The 23273-nt window shown below is 36.4% G+C and overlaps 1 protein-coding gene across 2 annotated transcripts; it reads right to left on the bottom strand.

Annotated features, from left to right (window-relative positions):
* Positions 1-967: 967 nt before the first annotated feature.
* On the bottom strand, positions 968-19684 carry LOC138306434 (transmembrane emp24 domain-containing protein 7-like). Of its 2 annotated transcripts, none has more exons than XM_069246894.1 (3): positions 19391-19684; positions 17887-18141; positions 968-2605 (listed from the first exon to the last, which is right to left on the bottom strand). In XM_069246894.1, exons 1-3 carry the CDS (start codon positions 19541-19543, stop codon positions 2369-2371), a joined length of 645 nt encoding a protein of 214 aa, XP_069102995.1. In that variant the 5' UTR covers positions 19544-19684; the 3' UTR covers positions 968-2368. The 2 variants fall into 2 exon arrangements, with proteins under 2 accessions (XP_069102995.1, XP_069102996.1); XM_069246895.1 differs by lacking the exon at positions 968-2605 and adding an exon at positions 10466-14123.
* Between the last annotated feature and the right edge of the window lie 3589 nt (positions 19685-23273).

The following is a 23273-nucleotide window of genomic DNA, read 5'->3' as shown; positions in this document are numbered from 1 at the left end:
ACACCACACGGATATACTAGGTAATATCTTAGCATACACCACACGGATATACTAGGTAATATCTTAGCATACACCACACGGATATACTAGGTAATATCTTAGCATACACCACATGGATATACTAGGTAATATCTTAGCATACACCACACGGATATACTAGGTAATATCTTAGCATACACCACACGGATATACTAGGTAATATCTTAGCATACACCACACGGATATACTAGGTAATATCTTAGCATACACCACACGGATATACTAGGTAATATCTTAGCATACACCACACGGATATACTAGGTAATATCTTAGCATACACCACACGGATATACTAGGTAATATCTTAGCATACACCACATGGATATACTAGGTAATATCTTAGCATACACCACTCGGATATACTAGGTAATATCTTAGCATACACCACACGGATATACTAGGTAATATCTTAGCATACACCACACGGATATACTAGGTAATATCTTAGCATACACCACTCGGATGTACTAGGTAATATCTTAGCATACACCACACGGATATACTAGGTAATATCTTAGCATACACCACTCGGATATACTAGGTAATATCTTAGCATACACCACTCGGATATACTAGGTAATATCTTAGCATACACCACACGGATATACTAGGTAATATCTTAGCATACACCACACGGATATACTAGGTAATATCTTAGCATACACCACTCGGATATACTAGGTAATATCTTAGCATACACCACACGGATATACTAGGTAATATCCTAGCATACACCACTCGGACGAACTAAGGTAATATCTTGGCATACACCACTCGGCCACATCTGCAGTATGATAACCTTGATGACAGGTCACTTTAACTGCCCCATGATGACCACTCGGCCACCACAACACTGTTGATCACTCAATACTCGGACACAAAAGCCCCATGATAACCACATTGCCAAAACAAATAAAATAAAATATGATAATAATCATTTCTTTTATTCAATAAATCAGAAACTTGAAATATCATTTTCAGTTCAGTTGTAACTGAGACATAAATTTGTTCTACAGATATTGTTCATTAACAGTATAAATCAATTTAATTACTCCTATAATTAGTTTACCCTTTAATTTAAAGATGCTCCACCGCCGACAGAGCAATAAATGACATTCATCATTTGAACAAAAATTGGTGTTCAATCGATATATATATATGTCAAATTAACACAAAAATTATAAATAAATAATTCATTTTGCCTTAGGTGCATGCGCAATCAGTATTTCATTCCATATAGGGTATAGTGACACGGAATTTTTTCGGGATGCAATTAATTATATCTTTATATTTTTAACTTAAAGTAAAATTAGAAGGTCAAACTTTTCATTGGTGGTAATGGTGTAAAGTAAGTAACTTTAGTAACTGAAGAAAAATACTAAATCGTTTGCTTATGTTTTTGATAGTGAAAAAAACACCATTTGTCAGCAGTGGAGCATCTTTAACATATATCTTACACACTGACTTATCTATTCTTTGGTTTACAAATTTTCACAGAATTTCCTTGTTTAGTTTTACTTTCCTTGGGTACCGTCTTATATAGGCAAAAAACTGGTATACACATGTAATTACTTAAATCTAATTAAAATTAGACTTGTAATATTGCTCCTCTACTATGCTCTATAATACACACCATTACACGTACTGGATAATATCATAAAGCATATACATGTACAAGTATTGAAGCATAACGTAGAACATCATAGTGGAGCGGAATTACAAGTCAAGTCATAAAATGCCTGTATAGTGTATAGAAACATTTTTGTGTTTTCTTATATTGCTTTTAAAATCGTGAACTGGGTTCACAGGTGTCTGTCCAAAAAATTATTGTCCTTCCAAAACAATCTCCGTCTTTCTTCACTGTTTTTTTTTTACATTCTTTCAAGCGCTACTTACAGAACATGTAATTATTTAAGCATATATAAGTGTTCGGAGTATTTTTTCGGCACTTTTTCCCTTTAATAATTATTTATTAACTTAAATAGATTTTTTATGTTATGGAGATATAACGCAAAAATCTGAGTGTATAAGCGGTTTATGATGACAGTACACGAAAGATTTTTGTATCATATCTTCATAACTTAAAACGCCTATTCAAGTTCATCCTTTTAATTCATTCTAATACAGATAATCTCTTCAAAATTCAAAATTAATTTTGGGACTCTTTTTTTTTCTTCTTCTATGAAATCATTATGATGGTAAATCAGCCAATCAGAGGCGACGTTACAAATGGGGACATCAGTTTATGGGCTGATAAAGTATATTTTGAAGTCAATGAAAATGTTCGTTACAAACAAATTGAATGATATACAAATAAATAACACAACGATCAGGAGTTCATGATTCCGCTGGATGATTTCTTATCAGTGAAAAATCCCTTAAGAATAAACACTTGGCCGATCCCGATGGAAAGAATGATGAAAAACTCGCCCAGCGACCAATAGAAAACACGCTCATTCAGGTTTTCGGCGTAAACACGACCCTGGGCCTCGCGTAAACGGAAATGTGTCTGTACTTCGACAACGTTGTTTAGGGATTCGTGGATATCCTCGGATGCTGTCTCCATCTGGTGGTAGAAGGAGAAAAGTATTAGTTACAGAGATTTATAGAGAAGAAAGATCTTAATATAAAGATAGTAATAAAACATATCAAGAAATTTAAGTGATGTTATGGACCCCATACAACTGTTTTGTCCTTCTACAACTTGTCAGGGCTATGATGGACATCATGCAACTATTTTGTCCTTCTATACAACTATTTTGTCCTTCTATACAACTATTTTGTCCTTCTATACAACTATTTTGTCCTTCTATACAACTATTTTGTCCTTCTATACAACTATTTTGTCCTTCTATACAACTTTTTTGTCCTTCTATACGACTATAATGTCCTTCTATACATACTTTGTCCTTCTATACAACTGTTTTGTCCTTCTATACAACTATTTTGTCCTTCTATACAACTATTTTGTCCTTCTATACAACTATTTTGTCCTTCTATACAACTATTTTGTCCTTCTATACGACTATTTTGTCCTTCTATACAACTATTTTGTCCTTCTATACAACTATTTTGTCCTTCTATACAACTATTTTGTCCTTCTATACAACTATTTTGTCCTTCTATACAACTATTTTGTCCTTCTATACAACTATTTTGTCCTTCTATACAACTATTTTGTCCTTCTATACAACTATTTTGTCCTTCTATACAACTATTTTGTCCTTCTATACAACTATTTTGTCCTTCTATACAACTATTTTGTTCTTACAACTATTTTGTCCTTCTATACAACTATTTTGTCCTTCTATACAACTATTTTGTCCTTCTATACAACTATTTTGTCCTTCTATACAACTATTTTGTCCTTCTATACAACTATTTTGTCCTTCTATACAACTATTTTGTCCTTCTATACGACTATTTTGTCTTTCTATACAACTATTTTGTCCCTCTTTACAACTATTTTGTCCTTCTATACAACTGTTTTGTCCTTCTATACAACTATTTTGTCCTTCTATACACTATTTTGTCCTTCTATACGACTATTTTGTCCTTCTATACAACTATTTTGTCCTTCTATACAACTATTTTGTTTATACAACTATTTTGTCCTTCTATACAACTATTTTGTCCTTCTATACGACTATTTTGTCCTTCTATACAACTATTTTGTCCTTCTATACAACTATTTTGTCCTTCTATACAACTATTTTGTCCTTCTATACAACTGTTTTTTGTCCTTCTATACAACTATTTTGTCCTTCTATACAACTATTTTGTCCTTCTATACAACTATTTTGTTATACACTTTGTCCTTCTTTACAACTATTTTGTCCTTCTATACGACTATTTTGTCCTTCTATACACTATTTTGTCCCTCTATACAACTATTTTGTCCTTCTATACAACTATTTTGTCCTTCTATACAACTATTTTGTCCTTCTATACAACTATTTTGTCCTTCTATACAACTATTTTGTCCTTCTATACAACTATTTTGTCCTTCTATACAACTATTTTGTCCTTCTATACAACTGTTTTGTCCTTCTATACAACTATTTTGTCTTCTATACGACTATTTTGTCCTTCTATACAACTGTTTTGTCCTTCTATACAACTATTTTGTCCTTCTATACACTATTTTGTCCTCTATACAACTATTTTGTCCTTCTATACAACTATTTTGTCCTTCTATACAACTATTTTGTCCTTCTATACAGCTACACTATTTTGTCCTTCTATACAACTATTTTGTCCTTCTATACAACTATTTTGTCCTTCTATACAACTATTTTGTCCTTCTATACAACTATTTTGTCCTTCTATACAACTATTTTGTCCTTCTATACAACTATTTTGTCCTTCTATACGACTATTTTGTCCTTCTATACAACTATTTTGTCCTTCTATACGACTATTTTGTCCTTCTATACGAACTATTTTGTCCTTTCTATACAACTATTTTGTCCTTCTATACAACTATTTTGTCCTTCTATACAACTATTTTGTCCTTCTATACGACTATTTTGTCCTTCTATACAACTATTTTGTCCTTCTATACAACTTTTTGTCCTTCTATACAACTATTTTGTCCTTCTATACAACTATTTTGTCCTTCTATACAACTATTTTGTCCTTCTAGGGCTATGATGGACATCATGCAACTATTTTGTCCTTCTATACGACTATTTTGTCCCTCTATACAACTATTTTGTCCTTCTATACAACTATTTTGTCCTTCTATACAACTGTTTTGTCCTTCTATACAACTATTTTGTCCTTCTATACAACTATTTTGTCCTTCTATACAACTGTTTTGTCCTTCTATACGACTATTTTGTCCTTCTATACGACTATTTTGTCCTTCTATACGACTATTTTGTCTTTCTATACAACTATTTTGTTCTTCTATACAACTATTTTGTCCTTCTATACAACTGTTTTGTCTTTCTACAAGTCCTGGTGATGTTATGGACATTGTGCAACTATTTTGTCTCTCTACCACTCGTCAGTAATTTTATAGACACTATGTAACTTATTTTGTCCTAGGATTTGCCAGCGATATATTATGCAACCATTCTGTCCTTCTGAAATTTGTCAGTCATATGTTAGAGACACCATTCAGCTGTTTTAACCTTCTAGGACTCGTCAGTGATGTTAGGGACACCATACCACTGTTTTGACCTTCAAGGACTCATCAGTGATGTTAGGGACACCATACTACTGTTTTGTCTCGCTAGGACTCGTCAGTGATGTTAGGAACACCATACAGCTGTTTTGTCAGTGATGTTAGGGACACCATACAGCTGTTTTGTCCCGCTAGGACTCGTCAGTGATGTTAGGGACACCATACAGCTGTTTTGTCAGTGATGTTAGGGACACCATACAGCTGTTTTGTCCCGCTAGGACTCGTCAGTGATGTTAGGGACACCATACAGCTGTTTTGTCCCGCTAGGACTCGTCAGTGATGTTAGGGACACCATACAGCTGTTTTGTCCCGCTAGGACTCATCAGTGATGTTAGGGACACCATACCACTGTTTTGTCTCGCTAGGACTCGTCAGTGATGTTAGGGACACCATACAGCTGTTTTGTCAGTGATGTTAGGGACACCATACAGCTGTTTTGTCCCGCTAGGACTCGTCAGTGATGTTAGGGACACCATACAGCTGTTTTGTCAGTGATGTTAGGGACACCATACAGCTGTTTTGTCCCGCTAGGACTCGTCAGTGATGTTAGGGACACCATACAGCTGTTTTGTCCCGCTAGGACTCGTCAGTGATGTTAGGGATTCCATACAGCTGTTTTGTCCCGCTAGGACTCGTCAGTGATGTTAGGGACACCATACAGCTGTTTTGTCAGTGATGTTAGGGACACCATACAGCTGTTTTGTCCCGCTTGGACTCGTCAGTGATGTTAGGGACACCATACGGCTGTTTTGTCCCGCTAGGACTCGTCAGTGATGTTAGGGACACCATACAGCTGTTTTGTACCGCTAGGACTTGTCAGTGATGTTAGGGACACCATACAGCTGTTTTGTCCCGCTAGGACTCGTCAGTGATGTTAGGGACACCATACAGCTGTTTTGTCCCGCTAGGACTCGTCAGTGATGTTAGGGACACCATACAGCTGTTTTGTCCCGCTAGGACTCGTCAGTGATGTTAGGGACACCATACAGCTGTTTTGTCCCGCTAGGACTCATCAGTGATGTTAGGGACACCATACAGCCGTTTTGTCCCGCTAGAACTCGTCAGTGATGTTAGGGACACCATACAGCTGTTTTGTCCCGCTATGACTCGTCAGTGATGTTAGGGACACCATACAGCTGTTTTGTCCCGCTAGGACTCGTCAGTGATGTTAGGGACACCATACAGCTGTTTTGTCCCGCTAGGACTCGTCAGTGATGTTAGGGACACCATACAGCTGTTTTGTCCCGCTAGGACTCGTCAGTGATGTTAGGGACACCATACAGCTGTTTTGTCTCGCTAGGACTCGTCAGTGATGTTAGGGATTCCATACAGCTGTTTTGTCCCGCTAGGACTCGTCAGTGATGTTAGGGACACCATACAGCTGTTTTGTCAGTGATGTTAGGGACACCATACAGCTGTTTTGTCCCGCTAGAACTCGTCAGTGATGTTAGGGACACCATACAGCTGTTTTGTCCCGCTATGACTCGTCAGTGATGTTTGGGACACCATACAGCTGTTTTGTCCCGCTAGGACTCGTCAGTGATGTTAGGGACACCTTACAGCTGTTTTGTCCTGCTAGGACTCGTCAGTGATGTTAGGGACACCATACAGCTGTTTTGTCCCGCTAGGACTCGTCAGTGATGTTAGGGACACCATACAGCTGTTTTGTCTCGCTAGGACTCGTCAGTGATGTTAGGGACACCATACAGCTGTTTTGTCCCGCTAGGACTCGTCAGTGATGTTAGGGACACCATACAGCTGTTTTGTCAGTGATGTTAGGGACACCATACAGCTGTTTTGTCCCGCTAGGACTCGTCAGTGATGTTAGGGACACCATACAGCCGTTTTGTCCCGCTAGGACTCGTCAGTGATGTTAGGGACACCATACAGCTGTTTTGTCCGGCTAGGACTCGTCAGTGATGTTAGGGACACCATACTGCCGTTTTGTCCCGCTAGGACTCGTCAGTGATGTTAGTGACACCATACTGCCGTTTTGTCCCGCTAGGACTCGTCAGTGATGTTAGGGACACCATACAGCTGTTTTGTCCCGCTAGGACTCGTCAGTGATGTTAGGGACACCATACAGCTGTTTTGTCAGTGATGTTAGGGACACCATACAGCTGTTTTGTCCCGCTAGGACTCGTCAGTGATGTTAGGGACACCATACAGCCGTTTTGTCCCGCTAGGACTCGTCAGTGATGTTAGGGACACCATACAGCTGTTTTGTCCGGCTAGGACTCGTCAGTGATGTTAGGGACACCATACTGCCGTTTTGTCCCGCTAGGACTCGTCAGTGATGTTAGTGACACCATACTGCCGTTTTGTCCCGCTAGGACTCGTCAGTGATGTTAGGGACACCATACAGCTGTTTTGTCCCGCTAGGACTCATCAGTGATGTTAGGGACACCATACAGCTGTTTTGTCCCGCTAGGACTCGTCAGTAATGTTAATGGCCATCAAATTTTTAAATAATGTTTTGGCTCTGAAAGCATGAAAAAAATCTAATCCTATTAATTTCCCTGAATATCAGTTGAATGTGTTCCATTTATAGGTTCATACCAGCTGTACTGTAACAAATCTGCTGTATCTGTAATGAAAAGTGTGGTGCCAGCAAAACCAAACAGGTTCATTTCCCAATGCATACAATATGGATCCAAGATGGCAGATCTGATGTTTAAACTTGTTATCAAAATTTGATTTTGTTATTTGACCCTATAAGCGCCCCTTCCTCTTCTTAAGGCTTCAATTTCACTTACTTCAAATTAAATGCAGACTGAAAAATATGAAAACTGTGGTGGTTTTCATACTTATTTCTTTTACAAATAGATTTATGGTTTGCGTTGTAGAATATTTTCATGAAAGGCAAGCTCAAATTTGTTTCAATTAAGCACCCATTATCAAGTTATATTTCAGTACATCAGTGGATCAAATACGGTATTATGTAAAGTTTCAGTACATCAACGAGTCAAATACTATATTACCGTTTTTGACCAAATTACCACTAATGTCCGTATAAGTGCCCCTTTTTGAGGCCTCAATTTCAATTGTCCAGGCATAAATAAAGACCAAAACTGTAAAGTTTGCAATAATTTTGTCTTATAAGCACCTTTTAATTTAAGCAATTTTTTTAATGCACTGGGCACTTATTGGGTCGAATACTGTATTAAGTAATATTTCAGTATGTCAATGGGTCAAATATGGTATTAAGTTATGTTTCAGTAGGTCAATGGGTCAAATAGGGTATTAAGTAATGTTTCAGTAGGTCAATGGGTCAAATACGGTATTAAGTAATGTTTCAGTAGGTCAATGGGTCAAATACTGTATTAAGTAATGTTTCAGTAGGTCAATGGGTCAAATACGGTATTAAGTAATGTTTCAGTAGGTCAATGGGTCAAATACGGTATTAAGTAATGTTTCAGTAGGTCAATGGGTCAAATACGGTATTAAGTAATGTTTCAGTAGGTCAATGGGTCAAATACGGTATTAAGTAATGTTTCAGTAGGTCAATGGGTCAAATACGGTATTAAGTAATGTTTCAGTAGGTCAATGGGTCAAATACGGTATTAAGTAATGTTTCAGTAGGTCAATGGGTCAAATACGGTATTAAGTAATGTTTCAGTAGGTCAATGGGTCAAATACGGTATTAAGTAATGTTTCAGTAGGTCAATGGGTCAAATACGGTATTAAGTAATGTTTCAGTAGGTCAATGGGTCAAATACAGTATTAAGTAATGTTTAAGTAGGTCAATGGGTCAAATAGGGTATTAAGTAATGTTTCAGTAGGTCAATGGGTCAAATACGGTATTAAGTAATGTTTCAGTAGGTCAATGGGTCAAATACGGTATTAAGTAATGTTTCAGTAGGTCAATGGGTCAAATACTGTATTAAGTAATGTTTCAGTAGGTCAATGGGTCAAATACGGTATTAAGTAATGTTTCAGTAGGTCAATGGGTCAAATACGGTATTAAGTAATGTTTCAGTAGGTCAATGGGTCAAATACGGTATTAAGTAATGTTTCAGTAGGTCAATGGGTCAAATACGGTATTAAGTTATGTTTCAGTAGGTCAATGGGTCAAATAGGGTATTAAGTAATGTTTCAGTAGGTCAATGGGTCAAATACGGTATTAAGTTATGTTTCAATAGGTCAATGGGTCAAATACGGTATTAAGTAATGTTTCAGTAGGTCAATGGGTCAAATACGGTATTAAGAAATGTTTCAGTAGGTCAATGGGTCAAATACGGTATTAAGTAATGTTTCAGTAGGTCAATGGGTCAAATACGGTATAAAGAAATGTTTCAGTTGGTCAGTGGGTCAAATACGGTATTAAGTAATGTTTCAGTAGGTCAATGGGTCAAATACGGTATAAAGAAATGTTTCAGTAGGTCAATGGGTCAAATACGGTATTAAGTAATGTTTTAGTAGGTCAATGGGTCAAATAGGGTATTAAGTAATATTTCAGTAGGTCAATAGATCAAATACGGTATTAAGTAATGTTTCAGTAGGTCAATTGGTCAAATACGGTATTAAGTAATGTTTCAGTAGGTCAATGGGTCAAATACGGTATTAAGTAATGTTTCAGTAGGTCAATGGGTCAAATACGGTATTAAGTTATGTTTCAGTAGGTCAATGGGTCAAATAGGGTATTAAGTAATGTTTCAGTAGGTCAATGGGTCAAATACGGTATTAAGTTATGTTTCAATAGGTCAATGGGTCAAATACGGTATTAAGTAATGTTTCAGTAGGTCAATGGGTCAAATACGGTATTAAGAAATGTTTCAGTAGGTCAATGGGTCAAATACGGTATTAAGTAATGTTTCAGTAGGTCAATGGGTCAAATACGGTATAAAGAAATGTTTCAGTTGGTCAGTGGGTCAAATAGGGTATTAAGTAATGTATCAGTAGGTCAATGGGTCAAATACGGTATTAAGTAATGTTTCAGTAGGTCAATGGGTCAAATACGGTATTAAGAAATGTTTTAGTAGGTCAATGGGTCAAATATGGTATTAAGTAATATTTCAGTAGGTCAATAGATCAAATACGGTATTAAGTAATGTTTCAGTAGGTCAATGGGTCAAATACGGTATTAAGAAATGTTTCAGTATGTAAATGGGTCAAATACGGTATTAAGTAATGTTTCAGTATGTCAATTGATCAAATATGTTATTAAGTAATATTTCAGTACGTCAATGTATCAAATACCGTATTAAGTAATGTTTCAGTAATTGCAAAAACAGATTAAGTTAATAAAAAATTTATTACAAACATGAATTTCTGCTACAATTTGTCTCTGACATATCACACACATACACTATAATTTTTGAAAAAGTGAATTACAAAATATGGATATCGTATATATATATCACTTCTGGCTTGTGAAGCCCTAATTTCCTCCGACCCTTACACCACAGTTAGACATCCTGACAGATCATAAAAATCAGGCACCAAACTTTGACATTTTCACATATGATATGTCTGCAGTGTAGCCAGATTTTTTTTTTACCCTGACACCATACTTGGACATTCAGATGGAGTGTAGAATGATATCAGGTGTTGTCCAGAGTATCCTCTAGATCTTAGTTCGTCTTATATTAATTTACACAAATCTGTATTTGCATATTACAGAGTTATCTGCCCTTGCGGGTAGGTATTGATTGTGACGTTGTGTGTTTACGAGCTTAACGTCATACTTTTAGGAAAAAAACAAAGTTAATTTTGTCTACAAAATAATGACGTCATAATGGATACCTACCCACAAGGGAGCTAACTCTTTAATATGTAAAGATGGAATACACTCATTTCAAAGTGGGTAAAGCATGATTTATCTTCGGTAAGTCCCAAATTCCAGTCGTACATCTAAATGTGACTTTTATAGCGTCACAATCACCAGAAAGTGGGACTGTAAATTGTACATTACCCATATCATTTTGGTGTCTCATCATTGACATATATTGAACATATTCAATGATAATCCCGCATTATCTAATATTCCAACAATAATAACATCCCTCAAAATATTGTTTTCCTTAATGGCTGTAAACAATACTGTTAACTCATTCAACCCTTAAGACACATTTGAACTCTTCTGATTCACAGGCTGGAACAGTTCATTATGAATCTTCAGGGGTGAATGAGTTCTTTTATTTCAGATCATCAGAATAAAACACTACAAATGACATAATCTCTTTCAAAAACACACACATATCAAAATCAATAAATAAAGGATAAAGCACACACTTAATACCAAGACAACTAATTAACCCATGAACGAGTTTGGTATGTTACCTTGGCAACCAAGTAATCCATCGATGATGGTATGTTACCATGGCAACCCAATAACCTATCAACGAGTTTGGTATGTTACCAAGGCAACCAATTAACCCATCAACGAGTTTAGTATGTTACCATGGCAACCAATTAAATCATCAAGGAGTTTGGTATGTTACCAATGCAACCAATTGATCCATCAAGGAGTTTGGTATGTTACCATGGCAACCAAATAACCCATCAACGAGTTAAGTATGTTACCTTGGCAACCAATTAACCCATCAACGAGTTTAGTATGTTACCATGGCAACCAATTAAATCATCAAGGAGTTTGGTATGTTACCAATGCAACCAATTAATCCATCAATGAGTTTGGTATGTTACCATGGCAACCAATTAACCCAGCAACTAGTTTGGTATGTTATCATGGCAACCAATTAACCCAGCAACGAGTTTGGTATGTTACCATGGCAACCAATTAACCCATCGATGAGTTGGTTATGTTTACTGACCCACAATGAACAATACAAAGTTAAATAAACATTGAGGCCTGATGGGCCTTTTTAATGGTCATCTGACTATTAACTACTATATTTTATAATAATGCAACATGTAGCAGAAGTTCACCATCATAGAAAAAGTTGGCTGAAATACAAAACACTGAATGGGGTAAAACTGCTCTTCTTTTTCATGACAAACAATTAAGGCATTGAACACTGAAAAACTTTTCAATAAAATTGTCAGTTTATGACATACTTTATTTGATTATGTAGGTCAAGGTCATTTTAGAGAATAAATTCGTCCAGCATGCTAAATGGCCGCTTTCTGAATACCTTAGGTCTTGAACACACTGATAAGTTGCTTGTAGTGTAGACTTTAAATACAGCATGTCACAGAACAAATATTAGGTCTCTACATCTCTGACAAGAAGTCAGCCTATTTGACCCCTGTGACCTTGAACAAAGGTCAAGGTCATTCTTTTGAGCACATTTGGTAATCCTTCATTCTAGAATGCTATCCCAATATCAGGTTCTAGGTCTCTTAAGTTATTGACAAGAAGTAATTTTAATAAAGTTTAATTTTTAATGTTTATGAACAGGGGATGGTGCACAGCACTGGACAAAACATGATGACCCTTCAGGTCAGATAACCTAACAAGCACTTCATTCACAAACATATTTGCATACACAAGAGGCCCAGAAGGCCTGCATCACTCACATAAACAAAACTCAAGCAGTTGCCTTTCATTCTTTTTACACTGATCTATCATATACAGTCACAGGACACAAGTATTCATCACTGTCGCATACATAATGTATTTTTCATTTAGTAGTCATGACTTTATTTTTTTTTTTCAATTTGGAATTTTTTTACTAAGATAATGAATAATACATCTGTTTAATTCTTTACTTATCTATCCATATATATTTTTGTATAGTCATCACGGCTTGTTTACTTTGTCAGTTTTTTTCAAATTCTGTAATTTCATTTTCTTCGAAGTATCAGCAAACAAACATTTAGGTGATCATGAGATAAGGAGGAAAATGGTAGCCAATTGTTGTCTGGCTGTTTCAATAAGCATAAACTTCATAAAATTGAGGCAATGGACAATTATTAAAATGCTGTCAGAAAATGATTGATACAAAATATGTATCATTTTCTTTCTTCGTGTTAGCATTCTTCGAATTTGAGAGCTTAAAAATGGCAATTAGAGAGGTGAAAAAAATGTCAAAAAGCATGAAGCATAAAGTGAAAAAACAACAGTGATGAATATTTATATTATTGTGTGCCTGGACTGTTGCTTAAATACTTGAACAATAAATCTCAAGAAAAATTCTTAAAATTACAATACAGCTGTCTGGTATGAATAAAAAAAAGCCGGTCATTTTTGCAGGGATGGTACTGTATATATTTTTGTGATTTGACAAGGCATTGCACCTATGATCGAAAAAAATTGATCAGCGAAATGGTTGAATCATATAATACCAGAAAGCCATATTCTCGAAATTTCACAAACAGATGAATTGTAATGTCTTCATTTTTTTGTTAAAAACACAAAAAGTATGCGAAAATAACCACCTATATATTTACTGTCAATCTATAACGTGGAATGACTTTTTTATCATTTTTATATTTACTAATCTTCACATTAAGGTCTATTTTAAAGTTTTAATCATGTCTTTGAAAAAGTTACCAATTCATCAACCCCTGAAAATGAATAGTAGACTGTTCCTGCCTGAATTAAGAGATTTCAACATTTTTCCAGGGGTGAATGAGTTTTACACAGGATTTGTTCAAGACATTTCATTTTGAAATTACCAGATGGAATGCTTGGCCACATCGTTACAGATGTCCTTTCAAAATTTGAAGAGTAAAGTAATACAAAGCATGTCCACATTTCTTAAGGTTTAGAGGAATATCTTGTGTCTGTGAAGAAACTTCTCAACACCAAAACCTGACCAATCCCGATGATCAACACAATTAGTGACTCCCCTATCGACCAATAGAAAACTCTCTCGTTTAGGTCTTCGGCATACACACGGCCCTGGGCCTCGCGCAGACGATGATGAGTTTGGTAATCGAGGACTACTTTCAGGTTCTCATGGATGCTGACCGATGAGGTTTCCATCTAAAATCAAAGGATAAGAAATCCATGTCCCATATGTTTGTATCAAATTCATTACAATATATATGTTATGCTGAGCAAAAATATACTTGTTTTCATAGCAAGAAAAAACAAGGAAAAGTCCAATTTCCATCAATATTTCATAATTTTGAATAATATTTCACTTTAATTTTCTTAGCAATAAAGCATTAAAAGAAATATACAAGTTACTTTCATCAAAAGGTTTTAATTAAGAGTTTCTCCACCTGGTAAGTTACAGTAAATATAGATGGATATTGGACTTATCTCTACATGAAAACGTGCATTGAAGCTAAAGAGAGGGAGGAAGTGAAATGTGAAATGGTGGGGGAGGGGGGCTAGGGCGAATGGTTGGTCAATATGGGAAGATGTTTACAGTGTAACCTAAAGGTACACTACCTTTCCGAATGTCTTGTAATTTTCATAATGAGAATGTAAAACAATATTCATCATTATGTAGAGTTGAAAAAATTACGAGCTTAGCTACACTTTTAATCAGTAAAAAAAAGTCAAATAAATCAAATGGTGAAAGCTCATAATGTTCGCTGTTCATCTAATGTTTCCCACTGTCGTCCTAATTACCGCGCGCATCGGTTGATTATCACTGCACCAGATGGCAAAACAGCGACATGAATCTTCCCTGTTAACATAGATTACTTTCAAGGGAATCTTGCATTTGTTTGGTATTAATCTCATCTTAGATCATGGATATAATTTTCTTTATGTTATTTTTGTATTTAAGGACTGCTGCCATTGCGAAGCAAAAATCTAAAGTTTCTTCAAGACAATAACGATATATGAAACTGTATATCAATGGCCTAAGAGGATGTTATAATACCGACCAAATGCAAGATTACCTGCTGAGCATAAACTATGTTAACAGTGACGATTTGTTTCACTGTTTTGCCGTCTAACACGATGATGATCAGCAGACACACGTTAATTAGGATGACGCCAGGAAACATAAAATGACCAGCGTTATGAAAATCATCATTTAATTCATTGAAATTGAATTACTGTATTAAAGGCCCACTACCTTACTGACACGACTTTTAATTTTTAAAATGGGAATGTAAAACGAGATCGATAATTTTGTAGAGTCGCAAAAGTTATTAACTTATCGTTAATACTACGTTTATCATCACCTTCTGAACAATCTAATCAAAATAGATACAGTGTAAATTTTTATAACGCAGGTCGTCTTATGTTTCCCGCCGTCGTCATAAATACCGTGCGGTAGTTGACTATTACAGCGCCAGACGGCAAGACAGCGAAACGACTCTCCACGGTTTTCAGATACTACGCAGGAAATCTTGCATATGTTTGGTGTTGTAACCTCATCTTAAGGCATCGGCATGGGTTTTCTGATGTTATTAATGTTTTTTAAGAAACCTTTAAATTTTGCCCAAGAAAGGTAATGGGCCTTTAAGATTGTGATGATAGTATTTACAGTTAGTTAATGTTTGTAACTCTATAAAATTATCAATTTCTTTTTAAATCTGTTTCAGAAAGGTATGTATTGGCCCTTTCAGGAACTTTAAATTTTTTTTTGAAAAGGTAGTGGGCCTTTAAGCTAAAAATGCTGGTATGAATATTTGGAATTGGAATAATAGAGGATCTGACAAAAAAAACATTAATATTAGAGGGCAGGCATTATCAATATCAGATATCCACAACACACTGCACTGCTTTGTGATAAGTAAAACGTCATAGGATATTGCAATTATCCGAGTGTGTTCTTTAGACTGGCCACCAATCTCTAGAATATTGAAAACGTCACTAAAATTTGGCTTGATTATTATTGTCTTTACTATATGTCTGATTTAAATATTCAAACTAGGGGGAGATAATCTAGTGAAGATCACTGCTGAGAAAGTTTTCTCCACAACTTAGATTCTAGTGGCCAGTCTAACTAAGACTAAGTTTCAAACTAGGGGGAGATAATCTAGTGAAGAACTCTGCTGAGAAAGTCTTATCTTAGATTTTATTTTGGAAATTTTATTTTTGCGAGAACTTTGGTGAGCAAAAATCTGTAAGCAAACCAATGTCCAATAATTTTTATTTCTGCACTCGTTCATAATTTGACTACTGTTAGATAAAGCTCTGTGGATATTTACTAAAATTTTCTTGTTTACAAAGGTCAGTAATAATTATTTTTGCAAAGGGCAATACCTCAGTTACTTGTTCATGAAAAATCAAAATTTTCTAACTTCCTGAGATCTTGCTAATTTTAGGCCACATGTAAAAGATTCATTTTGCTCAGTTATATTTACAAAGTTATCACGCTCACACGGAAATTACACACGATGACAGACTATCACAATATACAATATTTAAATTTCAAAGGATTTATCTTATCAAAGTACTAGTTGGCATGCAATATTTCTAAACATGCAATATCTGGATATTGAACATCCAGTTCAAACCTTGCCACTGTCGGCCCAAAGCATATACCTTTTAACCACAACTTCAGTAAAATTTCAATTTAAATTAGGATTCAACTGATCAAAATCAGCATGCAATATTTCTAAACATGCAATATTTGGATCTGGAACACCAAGCTCAAACCTTACCACACTGTTGACCCAAAACATATACCTTTTAACCACTTCATTAAATTAGGATTCAACTGAACAAAATCAGCATGCAATATTTCTAAACATGCAATATTTGGATCCGGAACACCAAGCTCAAACCTTGCCACTGTTGGCCCAAAGCATATACCTTTTAACCAAAGCCTTATTAAAACATTGAACTTTGACCCACACGCATATCTTTGGTCAGCAGAACACATATTCATTGATTTATTTTAATTCATCAAAAAAAGATTATATTGACTCACATTAAAATGAAAAAAACAAACAAGGATTTCTCATATTTATCTCCCTTTGATAAAATAGACTTATCTCCCCTTCATAAACAAAGACAATTCTGACCTAATTTTACAGGTACATTATAATGCGTACGTTTTATTTCATTTCATTTTTTTGTTTATGTCGTATCACAAGACCTCTACATTCTGTAACAGAGCACATGATTTGATATAAATATAGCCACTGTCTCTGCCAGGATTCGAACTTGGGAATTTTGGGTTACCTTCTAGTCTGACATCAAGTGATCGAGCTAAAGAGAAGTTCTCCCTAGCCGAGCGGTATATTGTGGCTAGTATTGACCAGGGTTACATACTCCCCCCTCAAGGAAAGAACATGTCCTAGAGTTTCCAGGGGTTAACATCGATACCTGTGGGACATGGTTGAGTATTTCCCGAGTTTCTACATGGGCGCCAATATAACAGAGCACATGATTTGATATAAATATAATCACTGCCTCTACCAGGATTCAAACTTGAGACCTCTGGGCTAAACATTTCATAACTTATCTGTACAAATTATATTATGAAATATCAAAACTATGCACTTTTTAAGGACAGGGCCCATCACCAAAAACTTTCTCGGACAGACTTTTTTTACTCAAGTATGTGATTTTACATAATTTTGAGAACAAAATCTGACCGAGACATTTGTATGGTGCCGGGCCCAGATCCTTTTCTAAGCACTTTCTGAGGTCTGTAAAACCTTACATGATCAGTCATTATAAAATTCGAAGTAAAACCTACCTTAAAGCAGGGGACATAACCAGTTAAGAAGATACTACCAGTCAAACTTTGTTAAAATTCCAACGAAAAAAAAATTTGATTGTTCATGTTGACAGATGGAATAAAGTCGGTTTACAGAAAACATTAGCTTACCAATGTCATGGCTGTATGATGTTTACTTCCAGAGTCGGCATCAAACAGAGGCTTCTCATCGCCTATCTGAAGGTCAAAGTATACTACTTTGTGTGAAAAGGTGGAGAATTCGTTACTGAAGCAGAACTGGTAGATGCCTTTCTGATCCGGTGTCCAGGTAAAGCTATCGTACTGTTTCTTTACATCTTTGTAGAGAACTTGTTTGTTAGGGGCGGTCAGTTCCATATCTACGTCATACTGGCCCCCGGTTATCACCTGCAACATAGATATTAACTAGTGCATTAGGGGCGGTCAGTTCTATATATATCTACAACATAAATATGAACTGGTGTGTTAGGGTTGGTCAGTTCTAAATATATCTACAACATAGATATAAACTGGTGTATTAGGGGCGGACAGTTCTATAAATATCTGCAACAGAAATATAAACTGGTGTGTCAGGGACGGTCAGTTCTATATATATCTACAACATCAATATAAACTGGTGTACTTTTAAAGAGTGGTCAGTAAGGGTGGTCAGTTCCATATTTACACCATATTGGGTTATCACCTGCAATATATATATAAACTGGTGTTTTACAACATAAATATATACTTTTCTGTCCGGGGCAGTCAGTTCTATATACATGAGAACCTCAAAATTTAGCATGTAGTTTTATTTGCTCTCCATCATACAAATAAAAATCTTTTCTGTTGTTACTTTTCTGTGTTTTGAAATGTTTACTTGTGTAAGTTCATTGCATTTCATCTATTTATAGATAAATATTCATTTTTTCCACATTATCATCTGTAACAGGATAGGAGAAAATGTGGCGGCCAGACCAGGATTAAAACCTGGGGACCTCCACCAAACACTAGCCGATTGCTCTAGACCTCCACCAAACACTAGCTGATTGCTCTAGCACTGATCACCAATGATCAACCCAGTCCATTCCGGCTACATATCTGTTTTCAGCATTATCATCTATTTTCCACGTAAGCTGGAAGGGAATGAATTTACCTACAATAAAGAGAGCTCAAGTATGGTTGTTGCTTTATTTTAATCTCATATGAATATCATATTAAAAGTCAGAACACCTGTGCCTGCATGTGGTTAGAAAATCAATAGATTTTTATAATTAACCTACATCATTTCTACACTTTTGTATGTACTGTATAGATCCATAGGTTTCGAAATTAACAATCACACCTGGCTGTCTATAGGACCACCAATTAAAACGTTGTCAGCGAATTTCACCTTTTCATGTAGTAGCTGTGTGCTCTGGCCCTTATATAACCAGCAATCTATCTGTGATAATGTCTGGTGTCAGGACCAGAGTATCTCGCGCAAGAGTACAGTACCCGGGTCCATTGGTTTTAATATTCACAAAATGTTAACATTAGGGAAAAGGTGCAATTTAAATTATTTTTAAACCCAATTGATTATTGCTGTATGTGTTACACAGAATTATAGATAGTATTACGTAAATCTCTTCCTGTAATAGGAATTCTAAACGTAGTTTACCTGAAACTCCAGTGTGGACTCAACACCTTTGTCGATATGTTCATAAAAACATTGTTTCGCGTTGTCCGGTAGTTCGAACGTTAATTCACCGGCGAGAGCGTACGAAATCAAGGCTAGCCACAACATAGAAACTAACTTCAGGTTCACCTCCATAGTTGAATGGATAAAACAAACTTCCTTTCTAAAACAAATAATCTTAAATCACTAATCTACGTGAACAACTTAAAGAACCATTAGTTCCAGTTACAGCATGAGTCGACAGCAGGCTAAAATAGGACGTGGCAATTACAAACATAAAAGAGTTTCACAAAGGGAAATAACCACGCGAAGCACGACGATCGATCGGTCCCATTTGGTCGCTTCGGATCCAAACTGACTATACGTCCGTGTATAGACCTACACTGCATACAAGAAACATATTTCTAATTTACGTCAAAATTTGAAGGAATATATAGTATAGTAGATCCAAATATAATTAACGAACAAAGGCCCATGCCAACTGAGTGCAGATCTACTTAGACCTCTAAAACGTCTAACTGGTCTCGCGATCGGGGCACTGCTCTGCTGGTGGGTCCGATCTACATTTTATGATTATATAATCTGTAACTAATTCTCAGATCCCCGTGTATGAAACTACATCATACCTTTTCTTCTGTTACCTTTCTCTCGCTACTGATGCAGAAGAACACCCTTTTTCTTAAGTAAAAAGAATCTTAAAATCTTGTTTAATCTGAAAAGAATTAAGTGAAGTTATGATTTTTTTAGCTATGGCAAGCCGTTTTAACATTTAATCCTATTTCCCCTTAAGGTAAAACATTATTTGATTTTATATCCCTTCACACTTAGATCTAATACTTTTTATCTTAAGGTAAACAAACGCTTTTGCAATATGTGTCATTTTCCCTTAAAGGCCCACTACCTTTCCGAAACGGCTTTTAATTTTCAAAATGGGAATGTAAAACAAGATCGATAATTTTGTAGAGTCTTAACAATTATTAACTCACCGTTAATACTACATTTATCATCACATTCTGAGCGATTTGATTAAAATAAATAAAATGTTTATTTTCATAACGCGGGTCGTATTATGTTTCCCACCGTCGTCCTAAATACCGCGCGGCAGTTGACTATCACTGCGCCAGACGGCAAAACAGCGAATGAACTCTCCACTGTTTTCATATATTACGCAGGAAATCTTGCATATGTTTGGTGTCGTAACCTTATTTTAGGTCATCGGTATGCATTTTCTGATGTTATTAATGTTCTTTAAGAAACCTTCATATTTTGCTCCGGAAAGGTTATGGGCCTCAAAGAGAAAATGAAATTAACTTAAGGTAACGTCAAAAATACCCTTTTACTTCAGCCGATGTATAGGCCTACATATATACACATGTACAATGTATATGTAAAGTGATAATAAAACACTTATTAGGTTGAATAATCTTTTCCAGCTTAACTTAAAGTTGTATGGTCTACTAACTTTCGCTCTTTTGGTCATAGTGAAATCTGTTTAAGTGTTTATACATATTTTTCTCCGTCTGTCTGAGGTTTAATCTTTCTAATTTTACCACTTTTTATAAAGTTGCAGCACTGGAAGTATCTTTAATTATAAAAGTAAAAAATCTTTTTAACGTGTACACGTGAAAAATAGGCTCGAAAGATGCCGAATCATTCCGAACTCTTCCGAACATCGTCGCGACAATCTCGAAGTAAAACGAGAGTTGTGAAACCAAGAGAAAATATCAACAATTTTTCATAAAACAAAATATGTGGTCGACCTCATCAGACTCTATCTACAAAGAAAATAATGCTCGCACATTACAATATTTGATACACACAACATTTAACGGTAATGTGAAAATTGGATGTTTCAAATACTCAATCTGTGGACATATACCAGCATAATTTGCTCATATAAGCCAGAAGGAAAACGTAAACAAACACATGTGTGCTTACGCTAGTTACCTGGCTCACCACGTGCAGGTCGTGTCGAACGTCAGTCACGTGATACGATTAGGAATCCGACAAAACCCGAAGTCACTGAACGTGGCGGTGATTGAAGGCGCTTTATTCAAAACCAGGAATATATGATTCCTAGATTTCGGCTCTCTTATAGGCCGACATGCATATGCTTTTGGGGAGTTGAATCATCAAGTTACATGTCAATGTTTAAATATCAAATGTTTAAGGTAGGTCCCATCCTCGATATTCCAGGGCTTCCGATCACTTACGATCTCTACACCCCTGGACTATCTCATAGTAAAACTGGGGGCAACAGAACAGAACAGGTAATTTAGTCATTTGATGTACATCAAAAGAGCCGTATAACGGTACACTGCGGTCGACTGTGTGACTTTGATGTTAGGCGTCGCTCTCTCTGTAGTCTTCAAAGGAAATCTTTGCTGGCCTGTGATTGGTCAAATGTTTTCCGCTGAGCTGCCTTCAATTTCACTATGAGATAGTCCAGGGGTGTAGAGATCGTAAGTGATCGGAACCCCTGGAATATCGAGGATGGGTAGGTCCATACTTTTGAAAACCGCGCCAATTCATATGACGCTATACCGGAAGTTGCGGAGGTTGTTTTGTATTCTAGACTGGTTCCCGCCTCAGTTACCTCCCTTGCGTACGCTTCACTGAGGACCGGTAGCGAGTAGCCATCTTGAGTGAGAATTCTAGACTGGTTCCCTTCCCTTAGTTCTCTACTCTCCGCCAGGCTAAATATACGCTCCGCTCACTAGGGACCGGTAGCGGGTAACCATGATGATTTTTTTGATTGGTCAATCTACATATCCGGTTCGCCTGCATCACATTTTTTTAGGCGTGGGAAACCCCTTTACGCACGAAGCGACGGATCTTAACGTAAAGAATAAATAATTTATTTGAACGATATATAAACAAAAGTAAATAAGATCTTAAATTTTGAAATCATTTCGCGCTAACAGAGTTTAGGGTGTTCATAGGAACGACGTTAATGACGTTATTTTCTCTTAACGGAAGTAGCCGTCTCCATGATGACATATCATGCGCAGAAATGATGCGCACTACTCTGGAGTTGGAATTCCCACTCAAGATGGCTACCCGCTACCGGTCTAGACTGGTTCCCGCCTCAGTTACCTCCCTTGCGTACGCTTCACTGAGGACCGGTAGCGGGTAGCCATCTTGAGTGGGAATTCCAACTCCAGAGTAGTGCGCATCATTTCTGCGCATGATATGTCATCATGGAGACGGCTACTTCCGTTAAGAGAAAATAACGTCATTAACGTCGTTCCTATGAACACTCTAAACTCTGTTAGCACGAAATGATTTCAAAACTTAAGATCTTATTTACTTTTGTTTATATATCGTTCAAATAAATTATTTATTCTTTACGTTAAGATCCGTCGCTTCGTGCGTAAAGGGGTTTCCCACGCCTAAAAAAATGTGATGCAGGCGAACCGGATATGTAGATTGACCAATCAAAAAAATCATCATGGTTACCCGCTACCGGTCCCTAGTTAGACTGGTTCCCTTCCCTTAGTTCTCTACTCTCCGCCAGGCTGCGCTACGCTCACTAGGGACCGGTAGCGGGTAACCATGATGATTTTTCTGATTGGTCAATCTACATATCCGGTTCACAGGCATCACTTTTTTTAGACGTGGGAAACCCCTTTACGCACGAAGCGACGGATCTTCACGTAAAGAATAAATAATTTATTTGAACGATATATAAACAAAAGTAAATAAGGTCTTAAGTTTTGAAATTATTTCGTGCTAACAGAGATTAGAGTGTTTATAGGAACGACGTTAATGACGTTGGTTTCTCTTAACGGAAGTAGCCGTCTCCATGATGACATATCATGCGCAGAAATGATGCGCACTACTCTGGAGTTGGAATTCTCACTCA

This window comes from Argopecten irradians, chromosome 13 (genome assembly GCF_041381155.1).
Source record: "Argopecten irradians isolate NY chromosome 13, Ai_NY, whole genome shotgun sequence".
Classification (NCBI taxonomy): Eukaryota; Metazoa; Mollusca; class Bivalvia; order Pectinida; family Pectinidae; genus Argopecten; species Argopecten irradians.
Note: the sequence above shows the minus strand (reverse complement) of the source record. Positions and strands in the feature narration are given on the sequence as shown.